Genomic DNA, 24,443 nt, shown 5'->3' with positions numbered 1-24,443 from the left:
CCACATTTTGTCTGTTTTCTTCCTTTCTTTTACTTTAAATTTCATATTCATAATTTTCTTTCTGAAGGTTTTTTTCATTTATCATTTCCCTACAGATGTCTGCTTGTTTTATGTCTTCTCCTATTTCTTGAAACCAATTTTTTTATTTGAACTGTTCACTGCATCAAAAATCCTCTTTGTGAGTCTTTTGTTCATTCTATGTACACTGAGGTGACAAAGGTCATGGGATAGCAATATGCACATATACAGATTGCGGTAGTATTGTCTACACAAGGTACTGCACTGGTGGAATTGTCATTTGTATTTGGGTGATTCATGTGAAAAGATTTCTGACATGATTATGGCTGCATGACAGGAATTAACAGATTATGAACACAGAATAGTAGTAGGAACTGCAGGCATGGGACATTCCATTTTGGAAATCAATAGGGAATTCAATATTCTGAGATCCACAGTGTCAAGAGTACTTTGAGAATACCCAATTTCAGATGTTACCTCTCACCACAGACAATGCAGTGGACGACAGCCTTCACTTAATCACCAGAGCAGTGGTGTTTGCATAGGAACTGTAAGTGTAAAAAGACAAGCAACACTGCATGAAATAACAGCAGAAATTGATTGAGCCTTACAATGAATCTATCCATTAGGACAGTGTGGCAAAATTTGGTGTTAATGGGCTATGGCACCATACAACTGATGCGAATACTTTTGCTAACAGCGTGACATCACCTGCAGTGCCTTCCCTGGGTTAGTGACCATATCGGATGGACACTTAAAATGACTGGAAAACCATGGCCTGGTCAAATAAGTCCTGATTTCTGTTGGTAGGAGCTACTGGTAAGAAAAATGTGATGCAGACACTACAAAGCCATGGACACAAGTTGTCAAGAATGCACTGTGAAAGTTGGTGGTGGCTCTAATGGTGCGGCTGTGTTTATATGGAATGGACTGGGTCCTCTGGTCTAACTGAACCTATGGAATGGACTGGGTCCTCTGGTCTAACTGAACCAATCACTGACTGGAAATGGTTATGTCAGGCTGCTTGGAGACCATTTTCAGCCATTCATGGATATTATGTTCCCAAGCAATGATGGAATTTTTATGAATGACAATGTGCTCTGTGACCGGGCCACAATTGTTCGTGACTGGTTTGAAAAACGTTCTAGACAATTTGAGCAAATGATTTGGTCATTGGCCACCCACACTGCCCTAAATGCACCCCACTGAACATTTATGGTACAAAACTGAGAGGTCTTCATGCACGAAACTCTGCACCGACAACACTTTCACAATTACAGGAGAGGGCTTCCAATGACTTGCTGAGTCCATGCCACACAGGGTTGCTGCACTACGCCGGGCAAAAGGAAGTCCAATACAATATTAGGAGATATCCCATTACTTCTGTCACCTCGGTGTATGTGTCCACAGAATTAAAGTTGCCATTTTCTGATCATTTCTGTCAATTTGTCTGTATGTCCATATAATTCTTCAGGTGGTCTCTTCATCCATATACCATCTCTGTGTACTACTACAAAAATTTCTCAGGATTTTCTGTTCTATTTTTTGTGTCTCTGTGATGCCTCATGCACTGATTATGGTTGTTTCTGATGCCTAGAGTGCTTCTGGTAGTACAACTGTGTTGCAGTGCCTGAGTTTGGCCTGTCTCTAAACGTTCATTTTATTGTTGTGCATCATCATCAATTCGTACACTTTCTGAAGTTTTTCTGTTCATTCTATGTTGGATCCCATGTCTGATCCTCCTATTTGTATATATTCCCAAAGATATTTGAATTTTTCCACTCTGTTAACCTTTCTGTATTTTGTGTACACGGTTTGGTTGTTACTGTTTTTCTTTCTTTTCATGTACTGCATTTTCTCAGATATCTGTGAACCTCTTTTGGCAGAGACTTTATGTAAGCATTCCTGTGCTTATTGTCTACTGCCGCTGAGTATTGCCATGTCATATGCAAATGCCACACACCTTATGAGCATCTTGTTTGCACATGTTCTCCCTAACTGAATCCCTTTTCACTTTTCCCCCCCACTGTTTGATAATTTGTTTCAAAGACGTTGTGGAATGAAATTGATGGAGACCATCTCTTTGTCTGAGCCCTGTAAGTATCTCAAATTGGTCTGAGGTTTCTCCTATAAATTTTATTTTGGATGTGGTGTCTGTAAGTATCTGTTGTATGAGCGTCCTAGTTTTTCTGTCTATTCCATATACTTCTTATGTGTCAAAGAACGTCTGCCTGTCTATGGAGATGCAGGCCTTCCTAAAGTCCATGAATGTGACTACAGTGTTGTTCATCTGTTTGATCTGCAGGAGAGTTGCAAATATTCAATAAGGACCTTCCTTTTGTGAAGCCTTCTTAGTGTTCACCTATCTTTGTGTCGGCTTGTGGTTCTAGTCTGTTGAGTAGTGTGTTGGGGAGAATTTTCTATGTGATCAGTAATGAGATACCTCTGTAATTATAAGGGTCTGTCTTGTCGCCCTTTTGTCTAGCTGGCAAATCAATGCACTTTTCCATTCCTGTGGAATTTTCTCTGTATTCCATATTTCTTTGAGAATTTTGTCTTTTGAGTTTCCAGATCTCAGAGATAATGCTGTCTTCTGCTGGGGCTCTGTCTTTTTTTTAGTTATTTTATAATCTCCTCTTCCTCTGTTATTGTAGATGGTTTTCAACCTGGGTTTGGTGGTGTTTTTATGAGTTTAATTTTTCTTTAGACTTCAAGCAACTGAGGAGTTTATCAAAATAGTTTTTAAGAATTCTGCAATCTTCTGTAGTATTTGTTTCCAGAGATTGGCCTATTCTTTTGAAGCATATATTTTGAGACCCTTTATATTTTCTCTGAATAATCTGTAGATTTTTCTCATGTTATTTCTCTTGCAGTCTCCCTCAATTTTATATAGTCTACTTTTATTGTGTGTCCTTTTCACTCTTATAATATCTTTTGAGGATTGCTTCTGCACTTACTGGAAATCCTGCCATGTCTCTCTTTTTCTGCTACTGCTGAACTTCTTCCAGGAATGGATTCTATGTTCAATGGATTCATTGCAAGTTGCGTACCACCATCTATGTTCTCATTTCCTAGGAGGTTGACACCAATGCATTGCATTCTGAATTGTCTTCGTGAGGCCTGTCCAATTTTCTATTGTATTTTGATTAATTTCTTCACTAATTTTATCTTTGTTTATCTTCAAGTATTCTAGGTCTGGTCTTATTATTTTGTTCTCTGTTGTCTTTCTGTTTCTTGGAATTGATCTAGTTTTAACTTGTAGTAAGGGACGGCCAGACTCTAAGATTTCTTTGAGTGTTCTCACATTCAGAATTTCTCTTGTATTTTGTTTGTTATGACTACATGATCTATTTGGAATTCCCCCCATACGTTTTTGGGTGTTTTCCATGTTGTGAATTTTTGTCTTGGCTTTTGAAATTGCTTTGACATAATTTTTAAGTTAAAATTTTGACAGTAAAGTATGAGATGTTCCCCATTCTTGTTGGTGTGACTGTTTGCTGTGTCTGGGTCTGTGGTTTGCTTGTTCTACTTCTCTTTGCCCAGTTGTGCATAAAAGTCTCCTAATACAATTTTAACACATCTTTCTGTTATTTTCTTTGTTACTTCTTCCATGTCTTCCCAAGTCTTCGACGTCTTGTGTTTTCTTTCTATTGTAATCGTTTGTTGGTGCACATGCATTGTGACTGTGTATCTCTTGTTTCCTGATTCAAGGTTACTGTGGAGATTTTTTCTGATATTGAATTGAAATCTAGAAAAAATATATGCCATCATATAACTAGGAGTGAGAAATAATTCTCTTTGCTCATGATGGAAGTCCCATACTCAAACCTAATGTGGAAACTATACCATTTGAAAATATAAATAAAATTTTCTTGAAAATTCATACGTGGTTCTTTGCAAACAGATTTAATAAACTTAAGATGACAAAAGATCTGACCACAACATAGGAAATAATTCATGAAAGAAAATATTCTGAATTCTTAGCTGTTTATGTTGATAAGAACCTCCGCCACACACCGTCAGGTGGCTTGCGGAGTATGGATGTAGATGTAGACTGTTACAGATAATGTTGAATTTCTAACTTCAGCAACTTATTCATTATGGATAATATTAAATTTTGAAGATGAAAATGCCAAAGTGGATTTTTCCTGTTTTGCAGCATCATATCATGGAACAAGAGTGATTGTTGCACAGAAGTGTGTAATAAAGTTAATATGTGGTGTGCACTGTTGAACCCCTTGTACACAGCTTGGCACATTGACAACAGCCTCACAGTACATTTACTCCCTCACAAAGTTTGTTGTCAACAATCAACCACAGTTTGAAATAAACAGTAACATTCATAAATTATAATACTAGCAGGAAAAACAATTTAAACTGTCCATCACTGAGCCTTATTGATGCACACAAAGGAGTAAGATATTCAGTGATAAAAAAATTGTATCACCTATGCAGTGACGAAAAAATTTAATAGATAATAAAATTATCTTGAAACACAAATTTAAATGTTACTTGGTTGCCAATTTCTACTTGAGAGAGAGAGAGAGAGAGAGAGAGAGAGAGAGGTATTACCCTCTCTCTCTCTCTCTCTCTCTCTCTCTCTCTCTCTCTCTACTCCTTCCATCATGCTTGTCTTTGTTTTTATTTTTAAATTATTTATTTAAATTCATGTAATTTACTGACCTTGTCATACAGAAAACCTATTTTCAGTATTGCATTTGGACTGTGCACGCCCTCTGCCATACCTGCATCTCCTACGACATCACCCATTAATATGACGTTTGGACGGTTTGTGACCAGCTGGTTGGAGGGGGGAAAAAAAGGCAGTTGAAAATAATTAAACTTCCTGGAATTTTTATCATAATAATCTCTAAAGCACACAACTGCATTATTAAGGACTTATTTCAATGACAAATATGTGACATGGATACCTAATCCAATCCAACACAAAATCTTATCTTTACCTGACTTGTACACTCAAGGATGAGGTGTGGGTTTGACTTTCTATCAGTAGATTGTTCTATGTACTGAATCAGAAATGATATTTTATAAAGTTTTATGTAAAGGTAGAGAAATCTGCATCAGTGCTTCTTAAAGCATACTTATACAAATTTGCCACAAGTAAAAGAAAAAGTATTTTAGAATAAGTGTGACGAGATAATCACACTAACAGCAGTCATTGTTCAATAACTTCACAGATAAAAACACCCCAAATAAACTGACATGCTGCAAAATATTCCCTTCTCATTCTTTTAACAAGCGTTAAACATGGATTAGTAGATATCATTCATTTCTCTGTTCATTATGTTGATGTAAGTGAGGGATGTGGAACATGAAAGGGATTGCAGGACAACTGTGAGAAATGATTGAAGCTTTCCTAGTAAATTTCACACTATAATGTCCTCAACATACATTTGTGCCTGTAAGGTCTTATGACTCAGACAGGGATGGGACAGTGAGGCGTGGAGATTAGAGAACACAGAATTCCTCTAGCTTCTGCTTCTCAAGCAATTCTTGAGAATCCCAGAAGAAATTATGTGGTAGCACATGTCGCTGGGCGCTAGATGACTGACAGACCTGCACTGGTGTTGTTATTTGACTTGAATGCACTGGTCACACCAATATTCAAGAAAGGTAGTAGGAGTAATCCACTTAATTACAGGCCCTTATCATTAACATCAATATGCAGCAGGATTTTGGAACATATATTGTGTTTGAACATTATGAATTACCTCGAAGAAAACGGTCTATTGACACACAGTCAATGTGGATCTAGAAAACATTGTGCTTATGAAACACAACTAGCTCTTTATTCGCATGAAGTGTTGAGTGCTATTGACGAGATTTCAGATCGATTCCGTATTTCTGGATTTCTGGGAGGCTTTTGACACTGTACCACACAAGCAGCTTGTAGTGAAATTGCGTGCTTATGGAATACTGTCTCAGTTATGTGACTGGATTTGTGACTTCCTGTAAGAGAGGTCACACTTCATAGTAATTGACGGAACGTCATAGAGTAAAACGGAAGTGATTTCTGGCATTCCCCAAGCTAGTATAGGCCCTATCCTGTTCCTTATCTATATAAACGATTAGGAGACAATCTGAGCAGCCGTCTTAGGCTGTTTGCAGATGATGCTGTCATTTATTGACTAAAAAAGTCATCAGAAGACCAAAACAAATTGCAAAACGATTTAGAAAAGATATCTGAATGGTGCGAAAATTGGCAGTTGACCCTAAATAATGAAAAGTGTGAGGTCATCCACATGAGTGCTAAAAGGAATCCGTTAAACTTCAGTTACATGATAAATCAGTCAAATCTAAAGGCTGTAAATTTAACTAAATACCTAGAAATTACAATTACGAGCAGCTTAAATTGGAACGAACACACAGAAACTGTTGTGGGGAAGGCTAACCAAAGACTGCGTTTTATTGGCAGGACATTTAGAAAATGTAACAGACCTACTAAGGAGACTGTATACACTACGCATGTCCATCCTCTTTTAGAATACTACTGCGTGGTGTGGGATCCTTATCAGATAGGACTGATGGAGTATATCGAAAAAGTTCAAAGACGGGCAGCATGTTTTGTATTGTCGCGAAATATGGGAGACAGTGTCACTGAAATGATACAGGATTTGGGCTGAACATCATTAAAAGAAAGGCGTTTTTCATTGTGCGGAATCTTCTCACGAAATTCCAGTCACGAACTTTCTCCTTCGAATGTGAAAACATTTTGTTGATACTGCTCTACATAGCGAGAAACGGTCACCACGCTAAAATAAGGGAAATCAGAGCTCATATGGAAAGATATAAGTGTTCGTTCTTTCCGTGCGCTATACGAGATTGGAATAACAGAGAATTGTGAAAGTGGTTCAATGAATCCTCTGCCAGGCACTTAAATGTGTTGCAGAGTGTCCATGTAGATGTAGACTGCTGACCCTAAACACACTGGCAGATCACTGCCCTCTTAACTCGTAAGGCTCAGGTTTAATTTGGAAAAAGCTCTGATTCAACTCAATATGGATACACAAAAAGAAAAGTCATGGAGCTTGCAATACTTTACAGAGGTTGCACATAATGTTTGTTGCAAAATTTGGTTTAAAAAACTCTTATGTTTCAAAAAATGCAACATCTTGAATTACATAATTTATAGAGCAATGAAGCACCAACATCCTTGGATACAGACCCTCATTCTTCTGCATACTGTGAGCCATACAAAATACCAAGGTATGCATGTTATTGATTCAAATCACACAAAAAAGGGAATGCTGTGTGAGAGGTCAGATAGTACCTAAAGCAATCCGCCAAGGTTGGAAAACTTTGATTTTTAAATTGGACTCCAACAAATATACAACACACCCCAAAATCAAAACCATCCAAGCTTTTGCATGGTTGATATGTGATTTTATTGGACTAGTTGTTGAGCGAAACACAACTCCTTGCAGGAACACTGATCTAAAAATTATGTTTCTCTTCATAGAGATACGTGGTAAGTGGCAAAAAGTACTCGATGCAGCACTAGTGGCCACTCTCAATGATAGAGAACACTGGTTTTCGAAATTTTGTTGCACTGTTGGACCCAAAATATTTTATACCAAATTGAAAGAAATTGCACCATATGATTGAAGAAAATCACCATAAAGAGAAAAAGATTGTGAACATGAAAGTGAAAGAATACCTGTGTTTCTTTAACAGCCAATACCTGGACCTCACTGAATTGTGAGGCATCTATGGCTGTAATTGGTGCCTGAAAGCTTTAGCTCTCAAGACAGTCCATTTCCCAGAAAAAAAAATAGCGCTACTTATTAGTGAGACATCAGATAAAATGTTGATTCAAAATGGAACATCAAAAACAAAGGTGTCAGTATCACAACTGAATCACAGTAGCATATAGCCATAAAGCATATTCACAGTGGCAGCATAGATATGTAGCAGTTGTTTGGTTTGGCACACACCATCAATTTAGTTGTGAAAACTTCTTTGCACACCAAGTTAGCTCTTCATTATATGGTGAAAAGGAAATAAAAAAGGGCTAGTTATTTTAAAATTAGTTGCAACACTAATAAAACCTCCATGAAATCTAGGATCTAATGAATTAACTCAGGAAACCTACGAGCAAAGTAACAGTACATTCTATATGTTACAATGCCTACTGGAGCAAAAGGAATGCATTGCTGCCTGTTTATCAACAATTTGTGTGATCAGAATCTGTTAGCTGACAAGTGGTGAATTTTGAAAGAATGTATAAGTGTACTGGAACAATCTGAATTGGTAAAATATGTAAGCTGAAAGCTATACCTCTCTTTCGAAAGCTATACCAATAATCAGACAGCAAACCTCAACCACATGCAAAGGAAAGTGGACTACCATGACGATGCAAGAGTTACAGCAACAACTGCACAACTAGCAAACAAATAGCATATCATTCATGCTCAACCCAAGATTCAAAACATTACCATTTACAAATTCCATTCATTCACACAATGCCGTTGCAAGCTAATTGCAAAGTGCACACACCTCAAGATCTCATTCGCCTGTTAACGACACTAAATACAATTATATTTCAAACTAAACACCAGTAGTTCATTACAGGCTTCATTTGATGAAGAAGTTTCCAACAAAAATCTAATGAAAAGTGGTCATGATAATATAGACCTGGAAGGCCAATGATACTTGGAAGAATCATACATGCAACATATGTACAATACTATACAATTCTGGAAGAAAAATGAGAACAGTTACCCATGTCTAACTGTTGACAATAAAAAAATCTCGCAACACCTGCAACTTCTGTCCCCAGTGAGAGAATATTTTCTAAAACAGGCAAAGCAGACTAAGAGGCCAATTGGTTAACAAAAGCTTATTTCTTAACAAAAATTGATGGCAGTGCAGTAATGGGAAGTAAAAATGCATTCAGATGAGTAACTTTTTTTTGCTTTCTACAAGTAAATATATGGGTATAATAGGTTATAGCATTTCTCTTTTACTTAGTTATACAAGGGTGTTCAATAACTAATGCAACACATTTTTTTTCTCAGCCAATATTCGGAATATTTCTGCTTCAGCCACTATAGTTTTATGAAGTTCCAATACAGGTGGCAGCACAATATATAGCCTCCAAAATGGCTTCTGTAACAAAGGTGCATTCCACACTGACAGATGTCATTGAGTATCTTTTGGTGGAATACCAGAGCTTCACTGATATTCGTAGGCACTTGCAGAATATCTATGGAGACCTGGCAGCAAACAAAAGCATGGCGAGTCGTCAAGCGAGCTGTCTGTCATTACTACAAAAATGTCACGCAAACCTGTCCTATCTCCCATGTTCCAACTAGTCGCACACAGCTGTGACTCCTGCAACATTAGAAAGTATAGATACTCTCATTTGAAGTGATCGACAGATCAAAATTAAACATCTTGCTGCTCAAATGGACATCTCTGTTGGTAGTGCTGACTCTCTCGTCCACCAGTTGAGGTACTCCAAGGTAAGCACTGAACAGAATACCGTAAAGAGCAACAAAGGACCATCTGTGCTGGATTGGCACTTTATTTTACAGGTCCGTTTTGATCGCACAAATTTTTACACTTCACTATTACCGGTTTAAGATACTGCCATCTTCAGATCTGTTACAAACAAAAACAGTGTGTAACCAACTAAGTTCAATTTGCTGACGCTAAATCTGTAAAAGTCCTAGTGCTACATAAGCAAGATAAAAAGTGTTTACATGATTAATAGCCATGTATACCAGCCACATATACCATAAAATATTCTGATGTAGTATCAACATGAAACTAAACATATAGGTACAGTCTTAGACATAAAAACTGACCGCCGGCCGGCCGCCACAGAGACTAAGTCCGAGTCGTTTACTTAAGATGGCCAATAAAACCGACCGCCCCTGACAACTCTTAAGTCCGGCCATCTGCACAATCTGGCAACACTGTAAGATGCAGAAGTGTTAGGAGGAAGTGTTGTCTACTTCCGAGCTGATACGCTTAGAGTCGCAAGTTCGCGTCCAACTGTTTTTTTTTTTAACACATTTTGGTCTAAAGTTATCAGTCTGATTGAACATCTAAGACAATTCGCTTAACATTCTACCCACCTGCAATAACAAGTATTCCAGAAACAATTCCGCAGGACAGCTCGTGGCTGCATCGCGATCATAACAGCTTATGCTCGAGCGTTTCCTCGCGCTGCAGCAGCTACCGGCCACCGGCCAGACTCCACCCGCCGCCTGAAATCCGGCGCCGCCCATGTGAAGGCGGCGCCACGCTTTCAGTGTATGTATCAATGCCATTTTCGAAGTTGAAGTTCTAGTTATCATCTTGCAGTTAAGCATTGGATTTTGCATACTTGAAAATCATGAACTACTGTTAAGCATTGTAAAATTGAGTCGCAAGTGGAAAAAGGAGTAACATCTGCAACACAACGTTTACTTTTGGTATAACAGAGGGGTGAATGTAGAGGAGGCAGCTAGAAAGATCTGAACTGTGCGTGGAGCGAGTGCATTTGAGAAAAATACGCCAGAAAAAGATATTCTTGTTTCAACAAAGATCGTTCTGGCATGAATGGTTTTCCACATTAAGAAAGCCTCGACTACTGATATATGTGACATTTTATCATTTTACCATCATGCGACATTTGCATTCAACAGGCAAAGTTCAGAAGTGTGGTGTAGGAGTACTGCATGCTCTAATTCTAAACAACAAAAATCAAAAGAGTGACTATTATTGAATGTCATTAGGTCGCTCATTGAGCATTCCTTTGCAGTACTGTTACTGGTGTCGTGTTATGATGCCTTTATCGCTAACTTCCTAAGAAGAAATGAAAGGCTGAGCCCCACCAAAAGACGTAGACTAGAGCAAAGAGTAGTGTGAACATAATACACTCCTGGAAATTGAAATAAGAACACCGTGAATTCATTGTCCCAGAAAGGGGAAACTTTATTGACACATTCCTGGGGTCAGATACATCACATGATCACACTGACAGAACCACAGGCACATAGACACAGGCAACAGAGCATGCACAATGTCGGCACTAGTACAGTGTATATCCACCTTTCGCAGCAATGCAGGCTGCTATTCTCCCATGGAGACGATCGTAGAGATGCTGGATGTAGTCCTGTGGAACGGCTTGCCATGCCATTTCCACCTGGCGCCTCAGTTGGACCAGCGTTCGTGCTGGACGTGCAGACCGCGTGAGACGACGCTTCATCCAGTCCCAAACATGCTCAATGGTGGACAGATCCGGAGATCTTGCTGGCCAGGGTAGTTGACTTACACCTTCTAGAGCACGTTGGGTGGCACGGGATACATGCGGACGTGCATTGAACTGTTGGAACAGCAAGTTCCCTTGCCGGTCTAGGAATGGTAGAACGATGGGTTCGATGACGGTTTGGATGTACCGTGCCCTATTCAGTGTCCCCTCGACGATCACCAGTGGTGTACGGCCAGTGTAGGATATCGCTCCCCACACCATGATGCCGGGTGTTGGCCCTGTGTGCCTCGGTCGTATGCAGTCCTGATTGTGGCGCTCACCTGCACGGCGCCAAACACGCATACGACCATCATTGGCACCAAGGCAGAAGCGACTCTCATCGCTGAAGACGACACGTCTCCATTCGTCCCTCCATTCACGCCTGTCGCGACACCACTGGAGGCGGGCTGCACGATGTTGGGGCGTGAGCGGAAGACGGCCTAACGGTGTGCGGGACCGTAGCCCAGCTTCATGGAGACGGTTGCGAATGGTCCTCGCCGATACCCCAGGAGCAACAGTGTCCCTAATTTGCTGGGAAGTGGCGGTGTGGTCCCCTACGGCACTGCGTAGGATCCTACGGTCTTGGCGTGCATCCGTGCGTCGCTGCGGTCCGGTCCCAGGTCGACGGGCACGTGCACCTTCCGCCGACCACTGGCGACAACATTGATGTACTGTGGAGACCTCACACCCCACGTGTTGAGCAATTCGGCGGTACGTGCACCCGGCCTCCCGCATGCCTACTATACGCCCTCGCTCACAAGTCCGTCAACTGCACATACGGTTCACGTCCACGCTGTCGCGGCATGCTACCAGTGTTAAAGACTGCGATGGAGCTACGTATGCCACGGCAAACTGGCTGACACTGACGGCGGCGGTGCACAAATGCTGCGCAGCTAGCGCCATTCGACGGCCAACACCGCGGTTCCTGGTGTGTCCGCTGTGCCGTGCGTGTGATCATTGCTTGTACAGCCCTCTTGCAGTGTCCGGAGCAAGTATGGTGGGTCTGACACACCGGTGTCAATGTGTTCTTTTTTCCATTTCCAGGAGTGTATTTTACATTTGATAGCTCCATAAGTGTGTTTTGGACTACGAATTTTGCCCCAGGGGCTGTGGTCCGCAGCTCGTGGTCGTGCGGTAGCGTTCTCGCTTCCCACGCCCGGGTTCCCAGGTTCAATTCCCGGCGGGGTCAGGGATTTTCTCTGCCTCGTGATGACTGGGTGTTGTGTGATGTCCTTAGGTTAGTTAGGTTTAAGTAGTTCTAAGTTCTAGGGGACTGATGACCATAGATGTTAAGTTCCATAGTGCTCAGAGCCATTTGAACCAGGGGGTGTGTGCTACACAGGTGGAATTTGTTGTCAACAACTGAGATACCTTTCCGTCGCAGTGTAAGAAAGTCGAGCAACAAAACTACATCACCTGTGCTACTGCATGATAACTCACTCTGTTGATATGAGAAACAAAATTATCCAGGAGATTGATAGGAAAGTCGTCTCTCGGAACTTGTATTGATAGGGAAGTCCTCTCTCAAGCACTTGTCCCTCTCGTCATATATTCGTAAAATTTTACCTTTCCCGCTCTTGATCGATCAACCGTCAAGGCAATTCACTTCTAGAGGAAAATACTCTTAAAACTACACTGGTTTAATGACATCGTTAGCACGAGTGGTTTTCTACAAACGTAGAATTTGCAAACAACTTTAACATAATTATATTGTTGTAGATATCGTGAAAGAAAATTCAGCTGCTGATTAATTTCTCTTTGATGATTAATGTTGCGATTAGAAAACTAATGGAAAGTGCAATTAAAATATTCACTGTGCCAATACAAATTAAATGCAGCTTACTACAGAAACATCACGACGGCAATCTATCTTAATAAAGCATTATGTGTCTGTAAGACAATTGAGCCTATTTTAACATGAATTAGTAGAATATTACCGACTTTGGACTTCGAATAGATCTGCATTTACTTCATTTCCTGTATCACTCGCAAGTATTATGTAAATGTGGCATTTCATAGATAAAATTATGTGTTTACAACAACAAAAAATATGTCGGCAGAAAACAAAAGTGGCATTATGAAATTGGCAGTACCGTAAGGTTTCCGATGTGACACTAAGGGTTACTGTAAGTAGCAAGCCGAATTTTACTCGAGCGTTATCTTACAATTCCCTTATTGAGTTAGTATCTGCCTGCTTGTAGTTCAGCTACAAAAGAATTAAAAATCTGGCTTTCAGTGAGCCTCGAAAGGCGAACGAAAGCAGCTTGCACCTGGTAGCCAAGCATGTTACCTGGGAACTGGTTTCTTCTAAAGTGGGAAGACATCCTTTTGTGGTTGAATTGTTGGCAAATGTCAGTCAGACGTGTGCCATTGGTCTAAGCGTTTCGGTATGTTGAATTTGTACCAATGATTTTTCTACAGGTTTTTTCTGTTCCAAATAGAGAGTTGAAGTCTCCCATTAGTATTTTCACGTCATCTTGGTGAATTTTGCTCATAGTATTTTCGAGTGTGTTCCAGAATTTTTCGACATTTTGGTGTTTTTCTTATTTTCGATGTTGGTGGGGGCATGTGCATTGATGAGTGTTTATTTTTTACTGGGGCTCTGAATGAGCACAGTCATAAGTCGATTGTTGATGGGTGTGATTTCTTTGACAGAGTTGTTGATAGATCTGTGTTCGAGAAAAGCAATGCCGAAGATTGGTACACCTTTCGCTACCTTTTGTTGTATTTTGCTCTTGCAGATGCAATGGTTTCCATAATGCAAGGTTTCACTGTCAGTTAGTCGTGGTTCGTTAAGGGCAAGGATGAGAATTTTTTGTTGGTCGATTTCTTTTGTGAGGTTATTTAGTTTTCGTGCTTGGATCAATGTACCGATGTTTAGTTTTCAAATGCATGTTTTCTGCTTGTAGGGAAATTTACCAGAGATCTTCGATATTCTCTGCCGTGCTAACCTGGACTCCCCAGAATCCGAAAATCCAACTGCCGCCTGTCGACAGCCGAGTTGTGTACCACCTGGGGTAGAGTTGACTTTGCTTGCACAGTTCATGTTTGCTTGTGTTTCGTTGGTTTGGCTTGGGTGATACCAGGACCGGACAGGACCAGAAGGTGTTGAAGCCTTTTGAAGCAAATATTTTCAGCCGAGCTCATTGAGCTAATAGACGGTGACCAGAGTAGCAGTGCTTTTCACACAGACGTGCGTGGATTTTGGGTTCAGCGGATTGAGTAGTCGTTGAGGATTGTGTTAGTATTTGGTTCACCCCAAGTATTTGATTTCCTCGGTACCACCCATAAGGGGGAGGGTTTCCCCTATCTGCCCCACGGGATTATTATTATTATTATTATTATTGTCATTATGTCATCAGCAAATCTGATATGGTGCATCTTCCCACCACTGAAATAGATGTGCATTGTTTGACTCAGTATTTCTATCACATAAATATGGGTTATAATTACTTAATTACTTACATTGCTGCTAGTAGACATATTTCTCACTTTTTATTGGGCAGTTGCTACCTGTTACTCCATCATAGGAATTAATGTGTGCAGCATTGTTGCAATACAGACGTTCATATTAACCGATTTTTGTAATTTCATTTCGATAACAGATCGTTCTAATCGGATTCAGCCAGTCAGGCTTAATGTGGATATCCGAATACGACTCTCATCATTTGATAGACTGGGTAAACCACATTCTTAATCGGACGGTTGAATCTAGATCACTTATTTATGACAGTGCCTGATTTTTTAAACACTGTGGAAAATAATAATACAATGTGCGTATTACTAATATGTTATTTAAATATAAATATATGAACGAACAAGATTACCGTTTATTTACAGGAGCAGAGCCCCATCCATCATAGCAGAGCAGTGCTAGATTGGTTTCAGGACCTAGAGAGTATAAAGCTGTTGCCGTTTGTTCCACGATCACCGAACATCAGCCAGATAGAGAATATGTGGGCAGAGGTAACAAGGTCATTGCCATGTGGACCTACAAATGCAAGCGACCTTTGGACGAATATAGAAAACGTATGGTGGGAAGTAAACCATCACGCTACACTGTCGACAACTTAATGAAATCAATGCCCCTACGCCTTCGAGAAATCTTACGTAATGATCTTGGGTGGGTTGGTTACTAAAAGTATACTCGTCCACAAAACACATGTGGACAATTATCTGATAGCCGGTCAAGCTTTGCTTTGTCGCAGCTGTTTAGATACAAGTCCATTTACTTTCAGTCTCCTCCTTACAATTCTTGCAATGCAAGGTAATGAAAAATCTCATCCACTCGACGCCAACTGAGGAATTGACTGCGTGTTGTTAAACACACCGTAGTTGTCACCCTCACTGGAATCAATGACAATGTGTGTGTGTGTGTGTGTGTGTGTGTGTGTGTGTGTGTGTGTGTGCGTGTTTTTGTGTTCACGCACAATCTGAGTCAATACTATTAACATTAGAGAGACAACCAACAATAAATATTGCATCAAATATGACTAAAGTATTTTAATGCGATGGCAAGTTACAAACTGAATTTTTACCCAACCCATGACCTGCATATTACGTTTCGTTAAGTAAGATGTATTAACTCCATAGTATCGTTAGCAGAGACAGTGCACTCTTTTGTTGTCGAGGCTTGCGACAAGTGCAGCGAATAGCAGTGCCCATTGCAGCCGCGATCTGTTTATGTTGACTGAGCGTGGACACTGCAGCAGACGCTTCGCCATAAACAGAAAGAAATCACCTTGGCTCTGACTGCAGTGAGCGGATATCACTGCCTGCGTGTTCTTATAGTAACCAATGTGAGACTCTACTCACAGGTGCCACGGAGCAATTGCAACGGGTATCATGTCATTAGTCATCAGAATATTAACCAGTGATGAAATGTCCACTCTATTTGAATCCCAAGAAAATAGGAACCTTCTCACAAAGGAATGTGAGGTGATATAAAAATTTATCCAACATACAAAAATTAACTGCAGGGCTTTCATGTATGTAGTAGTAGCACACAAGGAAATGTTATGTCTTGGAAGCGTATATTTCATTTTCTCTTCTCAAAGTAGCGCCCTTGTTTTACTATGAAGTGAGGAAAAAAACCACGAAGAACTAAAGTTCCTGAGTAGCATATCAGTCGTTTCCTCTTCTCATATCATAACTTTTATTTTAGTATGAAGTAAAAAAAACAAACAGTTTAAGGTTGTTAAGCATACTTGTATACTTCATAAGAGGTTCAAATGGCTCTGAGCAATATGGGACTTAACTTCTGAGGTCATCAGTCCACTAGAACTTAGAACTACTTAAACCTAACAAACCTAATGACATCAGACACATCCATGCCCGAGACAGGATTCGAACCTGCGTCCGTAGCAGTCGCGCGGTTCCAGACTGTAGCGCCTAGAACAGCTCGGCCACCCCGGCCGTCATACTTGTATACTGACCATTCGTTATTTGACTAAATAGAACTACAATCTGATTCGCATATATATGACATGGGTTAGCGCCGGCACAAAGCAATGACTAAGGGTTGGATGCCGTTGAAGTCCCGTTACACTGATGGCAAGACAAATGTTCGCAAATCACCTCTATTGCCTCAAAAAACAATTGCACCTTAAATACCGAAGGACCGACGTCCACACTGTCACAGCGCGTTGAAATACAGCTAAGACGGCAGATGAATATTTGTGACCGACTGGGCTTCGAACCTGGACCTCCTGCTTACTAGACAGACATGTTGATCACTGCACTATTATTTTTTTTTAAAGTTTGAGAAGACTTTTAGCACCAGGTAGGCGGAGGCGGCAAAGAGGGCAGGAGTCGAAGATCCGAGGCCTGGCCTCAATGCCTCCACCATACCTGTCACTGAGCAGCTGCATTATTCCCATGTATTCCATGTTTGCACCCATATATACCTTTAAATTGTGGAACAAAATTGAAGTAGTAATTAAGGTAAAATAAATTACAGATTGCCGCCTCCAATGGCGTGCGTTCCTTGTAGAACATAACTTATAACAGTGAAGGGGGTGACGGAAAAATACATAACAAACATTCATTCAGAAATATATTCACAATTTAAGGTATTTTGCACTGGATGCATATGAGGTCTGTAAGGAAGCCATATATTTTTCCACAAACGAAAAAAATTTCGGAGCCGGAGTGGTTTTGCCAAATTAGAACAGTTCTGATTTTAGAACCAACGTTTAAGAATATTCCAGGAATAAAAAAAAGTGAAAGAACAGTATTCTGCTTCTAATAAAAAAAACTGTGCACCTCTTCGTAGTCCACATAAAGCAATAGATAAAAACAATTTGAAACTATTCCTTATATTTGTTATTCTTCTTCAGCGTAAAATGTTCTTCTGCAATATAAAACATGTACTCTTCTAAGTTCTGTTTGTTACGACGTAAAACACAAACTGTCCCAGAAGCCACGAATAACTGTTATTCTTTGCGGACGGGTAACATTTCCAGTCAGCTTGTAAAGCTTCAGTTTTCGGTATATGACTTTCTGCGGTTCTGTTGATAGTGCTAATTTCTTCTTAGTCCAGTTCCAAATTCTGATTCTATTTTCACATAAGAAGATGTGCGCTGCAGTTTCTACAAGCCGACATTTGTTGCAGTACGGAGATGGTCTCAATTTGAATTTCCATAATCGTTCCGCAGAGGGTATGGTTTCGTTTACAACGGCACTGACTCTAGTTGGTAGAATTTTATTGTTAATATTTTTCCAGACGCTCCTCCAGTTTTTTGTAGGTTAATTTACAGGAATTGGTTTGTGAAGACGATGTGTGGTAATATAATCATAGACGTTTCTAGTGTTGGTTTGTGCTGGTGGAAGTCTTATACAGCTCCAATCGCCATTGTGCTTTCGGACGTAATCTAGGCTGGCATGCTACATTAACAGGAGTGTTCCTATCCCCAGGATCTAACGAGAGGAACAGAAGTTTCGTGATGCCTGTCTTAGTGGCATGTATTAGTTTAAAAGCACGTCTAATTTCAAGTCCTCCATTTTGCCTCTGCAAAGTCGCCATGTGGAGGGATACTTTGAAGATATTTTGTTTCCACACATACCAAGAGGGTACAGCTAATATTTTATGTGCAGTGACCTGCAGTATCGGTAAGACTGCTGCGACATGATATGTTTTGCTAAGTATGTTTGTATTTATAAAGTGAACTTTCTGCAGTCGGTCTAACAATCGCACGTCGTGGTCCTTCAACAAGGTTCCGATGACATTAAGTTTCCGCTCCCAATTGTTCGTGGCCATGCGCTTGGGATTCACCAGTGCGCACCTGTTGCACTATTGTAAGAACCGAGATGCAGGTTCATTTGGCTACAGGAATGCGTATGTTCCTCCAGCATGACGGGGCTCCTGCACATTCTAGTTGTCAGGTGACAGATTATCCAAACCTAACATTTCCCGGAAGGTGGATCATTAGATATGGGCAATTTTCTTGGCCTTCAAGGTCCTCAGACCTTATCTCTTTGGATTTTTACCTGTGGGGATGGTTAAAGGCGAAGTCTACAAATAAAAAGTAAACCCAAGAGCCGATTTGATCGTTCGGGTTATGAATAGCACAGCCCTCATAAAAGAACGCAGACGACCTCAGTAAGGCTACACGTGGTGTTATCAAGAGAAGTCAAATGTGCATTTAAGTTGGTTGGTGAATTTTTGAAAATCAGCTTTGAATGTCCTCATTTGCCTTTGCTTTAAATTTGTTAGCGTTACGTAATAACAGCTGTATCTCTGTACTCAATAAAAAGTGGACTCATTTATATGGAATTTTTTTCGTCTGTACTACCACCTGCTAAAATACGTACTATTCCTTCTGAAACACCCTGTATATGGATATATGTGTGGTGTCTGTTCTTTCGGAGATGTCCGAAAGAAAATGCTTCATGGCATTCTGCAACGACCTTCGATCTAGTTGCAGGGGCTGATACAGATTTCAGAGCTGCTTGGCTGTCTGAATAAAAGTAGATGCTACGATTTTTGTAGGGTCAACTCTAATTTTCCTCCGTGCACATGCTGACAGAAAAAAAAAAAAAAACGTGTAATACTGTGGCCATCTTCCCTAGGCAGTACACCAGACCTGGTACTTTCATCTGTTTTCGACCTGTCAGTAAACCATTACATTACGTCTCCTGCACGGTGTTGTGGTTCGTTTTTCCACTGCTCCCTGCTTCCAACTGTTACATGGCAAAGTTTATAGAAACCGCTAGAAGTTGTTGCGTAGTTAGTCGGCATTTCCCCAGCCATCGCCTTACTGATTTGGGATTCCGTATATTCTAACTATATCCAGTTATTTCCAATTTTTAGCCTTTATGTCCATGCCGCTACCTCCATTTTAAGCCACAGGTGTAAGGCGGGCATGTCTAGCATAATATCCATTCCGAGAGTGGATGTCCTGCTAATTCCATCTGTTTGTGAAAGCAGGCCAGTCTCTGCACTTTGTCAGACTCCCTAGCAGCCACCTTCTGTTCGACTTTGTTCATATTATAGGTCAATAAATTATCATTGGTCTTTTTGCAGGGATGTATATCCAGTACGTACTGGGTTTAGACCCCAGATTACCCTACAGCAGCTTCTAGTGCTTATAAGATTATCTTTCGCAGTGGAACATATTCTTTATGTGAGGTGTTCATAATACTTTTCCATCCAGGGCTACCTATAGATACACTACAACCCTCTCTAAAGTTTCATCGAGAAACAATTTTTCAGTATGTGTGCTGGACATGCTTCCCCATAAATAATACTACCCCAATTTTCATGGGGCTCGTCTTTAAACACTTTTTCACAATGCTCAGTGCACATAGGTTTAACAGTACTTGCAAATTTTCTAAGTCTTACTGTGAATAGATCGTCTACTTATTCTTTTCAAGAGTAGTCCCCCACATTCAGCTCATCTATGAGTTCGTTCACCACTAGGTTCTTCATCTCTAACCATTTACTCGAAGGTCGTATTACTCGACATCCAGGAAGAGACAGAGAGCATCCAGAAAGGGTAGTGCTTTTTCCACCTTCCCAACAAGTTGGTGAAGTGTTACTTCACATGATTTGCTTCGCAAGTATTATGAAAATGTGGCAGTTCATAGATAAAATTATGTATTCACAACAACAAAAAATATGTCAGCAGAAAACAAAAATGTGGCATTATGAATTTAGCAGCACCTCAAGATTTTCGCTTTGACACGAAGGGTTATTAAAAGAAGCAAGACGAATTTTGCTAGAGCGTCGTCTTATGATTCCCTCACTGAATTTGTATCTGCCTGCTTGTAGCTCTGCCACAAAACAATCAAAAATCTAGCTTTTGGCGAGGCTTGAAAGGCGAACAGAGGCAGCATGCACCTGACAGGCAAGCACGTTACCTACGAGCTAGCGAATAGGCGCGGAGTCTTCCCCTTACTTATTGACCCAGTAAGCGCTATGGCAGATAAACCGCAATATAAGAGGTGACAGTAGTTGTATTTCTCATGTGGAATGACTTTCGTGGACTCAAAAGGATTAACTGATATTCTTATGTCACGTCTCAAGCGAAAATCACAGTATTAAACTGAAATGACACAATAATATCAAGTGAATTTAGCAGGATAATTCTGTGCCATCAAGGAAGTAACTCGTCGGTCACAGAGTTGCCAAACATATTCTGCGCTGTTGCCAAGTTTCAGTTATACCGCCGGGAAGGATACCAGCTGATGTGTTCTGTGAGTGACCTCGGAAGTGGCTATAGCTTCGTTTCAAAGTTGCGGGTGGCAAGGGCCGCAAGATCCTCATTATATGTCAATGAGTCTTATTCGCATTTCTGTAACTAGGTTTAGGGGCTAGAGTGCAATTACTTGTAATACATCGATGCACTGAATGCAAACTAAATGTCATAAATTAATAACTGCGGCAATTATTTGTGTTTTACTGACTTAATCGGACAGAAACCTTGAAAGCGTATTTACCAGACGTGATTCACAGTTTTGGAACTTCTCCAGTGGTTGAGTTGGCAATGTATATTTGCTGTACAATATTGTTATTGAGACCACTGTCATTGGCACATCCACCAGAAGACAGGCATGGCCTGGCTTATTGCTGTCAGCTTTCCTGACGGATATTCTGCCTTTGTTCGAAACGTGAAGACTTAGGGTGAATTCGAACATTCCATATGGCGAAAATTTGATGTTTCTATTCTTCCAGCTCTAACATTCAAATAACAGTTACAATATGTGGCAGAAAAGCGCCTGTTAATCAACAGTTAATAATGCAATCATAATTAGTGGAATCTGACAAATTCCATCTGTCATCTGATAATTGTGAAAAACTACTTTTTTCATCTTCACAGCACCACAGTATGAACTCAAGGGTTTCATAGGATACCTATACTTAATTTCGTTGTGATCGTTTTCAATGACAGTACGGGAGGAGCAAAACCATCTGACTTGAAACATACTTTTCCAGTGGGATTTGAATCTTTGGCTACAGTTGCAGTAGCACGTCCAGTGAGGTATCAAGAATGTGAGCAATCACTCATTGCTATAGTATAGGCTAGGGCAGAGAGAAGCAGGTTTCCGACAAAGTAAACGATGAGAGACACTGTCGCTGTCACTTATTAAACAGGAATTGTTCAGAAAATTATGACTATATCTAGTGAAATGAGTAGGTTGATGCAGCTCCAGTCCGGCACTATCACTGAGTTGCCAAACATTTTCCGAATAGCACTTAAGATAAAAATGTGTGTGTGTGTGTGTGTTTCTTTTTTCCAAAAGAACAGACACTACGAATCAATAAAGACAGCCTTGTTAATCAATTAAAGATTGAAGGACAGATGTCCAGGCTGTCATGCGCATTAAAATAGAACAACGCCGTCAGATGAAAATTTGTGCCTGACCAGGTTCGAACCTGGATTCGTAGTGTCTTTCCTTTCGGACATTCCCGAAAGAACTGCGCATGTGGTATGCAGCAAAGATGGGAATTCGCGTCTGACGAGGAGCGTGTGTAGACAGGTGCTGAAAAGAGATTGGCTGCTGCGTCCAGTGCCCACCGTTCGAGGTTCGAGTCCTCCCTCCGGCATGGGTGTGTGTGTTGTCCACAGCATAATTTAGTTTAAGTTAGATTAAGTAGTGTGTAAGCTTAAGAACCGATGACCTAAGCAGCTTGGTCTCATAAGTTCCGACAACCAATTTACAAAATTTTAAACCCAAAATACTGCATCTCGGTTCTTACAATAGTGCAATGGGTGCGCACTGGTTAGCTGTAACTGAAGAGAGACTCCAACATAGATTGTGGTTAAGAGCATATTAACTTAAATTGTGAATATATTTCTGAATGAATGTTTGTTATGTATTTTTCCGTCACCCTTTTCACTGTTATAAGTTATGTTCTACAAGGAACGCACGCCATTGGAGGCGGCAATCTGTAATTTATTTTACCTTAATTACTACTTCAATTTTGTTCCACAATTTAAAGGTATATATGGGTGCAAACATGGAATACATGGGAATAATGCAGCTGCTCAGTGACAGGTATGGTGGAGGCATTGAGGCCAGGCCTCGGATCTTCGACTCCTGCCCTCTTTGCCGCCTCCGCCTACCTGGTGCTGAAAGTCTTCTCAAACTTTAAAAAAAAATAATAGTGCAGTGATCAACATGTCTGTCTAGTAAGCAGGAGGTCCAGGTTCGAAGCCCAGTCGGTCACAAATACTCATCTGCCATCTTAGCTGTATTTCAACGCGCTGTGACAGTGTGGACGTCGGTCCTTCGATATTTAAGATGCAATTGTTTTTTGAGGCAATAGAGGTGATTTGCGAACATTTGTCTTGCCATCAGTGTAACGGGACTTCAACGGCATCCAACCCTTAGTCATTGCTTTATGCCGGCGCTAACCCATGTCATATATATGCGAATCAGATTGTAGTTCATATTTAGTCAAATAATGAATGGTCAGTATACAAGTATGCCGGACGGGGTGGCCGAGCTGTTCTAGGCGCTACAGTCAGGAACCGCGCGACCGCTACGGACGCAGGTTCGAATCCTGTCTCGGGCATGGATGTGTCTGATGTCATTAGGTTTGTTAGGTTTAAGTAGTTCTAAGTTCTAGTGGACTGATGACCTCAGAAGTTAAGTCCCATAGTGCTCAGAGCCATTTGAACCTCTTATGAAGTATACAAGTATGCTTAACAACCTTAAACTGTTTGTTTTTTTTACTTCATACTAAAATAAAAGTTATGATATGAGAAGAGGAAACGACTGATATGCTACTCAGGAACTTTAGTTCTTCGTGGTTTTTTTTCTCACTTCATACTAAAACAAGGGCGCTACTTTGAGAAGAGAAAATGAAATATACGCTTCCAAGACATAACATTTCCTTGTGTGCTACTACTACATACATGAAAGCCCTGCAGTTAATTTTTGTATGTTGGATAAATTTTTATATCACCTCACATTCCTTTGTGAGAAGGTTCCTATTTTCTTGGGATTCAAATAGAGTGGACATTTCATCACTGGTTAATATTCTGATGACTAATGACATGATACCCATTGCAATTGCTCCGTGGCACCTGTGAGTAGAGTCTCACATTGGTTACTATAAGAACACGCAGGCAGTGATATCCGCTCACTGCAGTCAGAGCCAAGGTGATTTCTTTCTGTTTATGGCGAAGCGTCTGCTGCAGTGTCCACGCTCAGTCAACATAAACAGATCGCGGCTGCAATGGGCACTGCTAATCGCTGCACTTGTTGCAAGCCTCGACAACAAGAGTGCACTGTCTCTGCTAACGATACTATGGAGTTAATACATCTTACTTAACGAAACGTAATATGCAGGTCATGGGTTGGGTAAAAATTCAGTTTGTAACTTGCCATCGCATTAAAATACTTTACAGTCATATTTGATGTAATATTTATTGTTGGTTGTCTCTCTAATGTTAATAGTATTGACTCAGATTGTGCGTGAACACGAAAACACGCGCGCGCGCACACACACACACACACACACACACACACACACACACACACACACACTGTCATTGATTACAGTGAGGGTGACAACTACGGTGTGTTTAACAACACGCAGTCAATTCCTCAGTTGGTGTCGAGTGGATGAGATTTTTCATTACCTTGCATTGCAAGAATTGTAAGGAGGAGACTGAAAGTAAATGGACTTGTATCTAAACAGCTGCGACAAAGCAAA

The 24,443-nt window shown here is 40.5% G+C and overlaps 1 protein-coding gene across 3 annotated transcripts in view; it reads right to left on the bottom strand.

Moving 5' to 3' along the window:
* The window catches only part of LOC126252018 (7-methylguanosine phosphate-specific 5'-nucleotidase), a 102,887-nt gene that overhangs the window by 617 nt on the left and 77,827 nt on the right, over positions 1-24,443 (bottom strand). For 2 of the 3 annotated variants that reach the window (XM_049952802.1, XM_049952803.1), the window contains exon 7: positions 4,702-4,818. The exons of the other annotated variant lie outside the window; for it this stretch is intronic. In XM_049952802.1, the coding sequence (XP_049808759.1) occupies positions 4,702-4,818 (117 nt within the window). The remainder of the gene's footprint in view (positions 1-4,701; positions 4,819-24,443) is intronic. 3 annotated transcript variants of the gene reach the window in all.

This window comes from Schistocerca nitens, chromosome 4, assembly GCF_023898315.1.
Source record: "Schistocerca nitens isolate TAMUIC-IGC-003100 chromosome 4, iqSchNite1.1, whole genome shotgun sequence".
NCBI lineage: Eukaryota > Metazoa > Arthropoda > Insecta > Orthoptera > Acrididae > Schistocerca > Schistocerca nitens.
The sequence above is the reverse complement of the archived record's forward strand: the minus strand, read 5'-3'. Positions and strand labels throughout refer to the sequence as shown.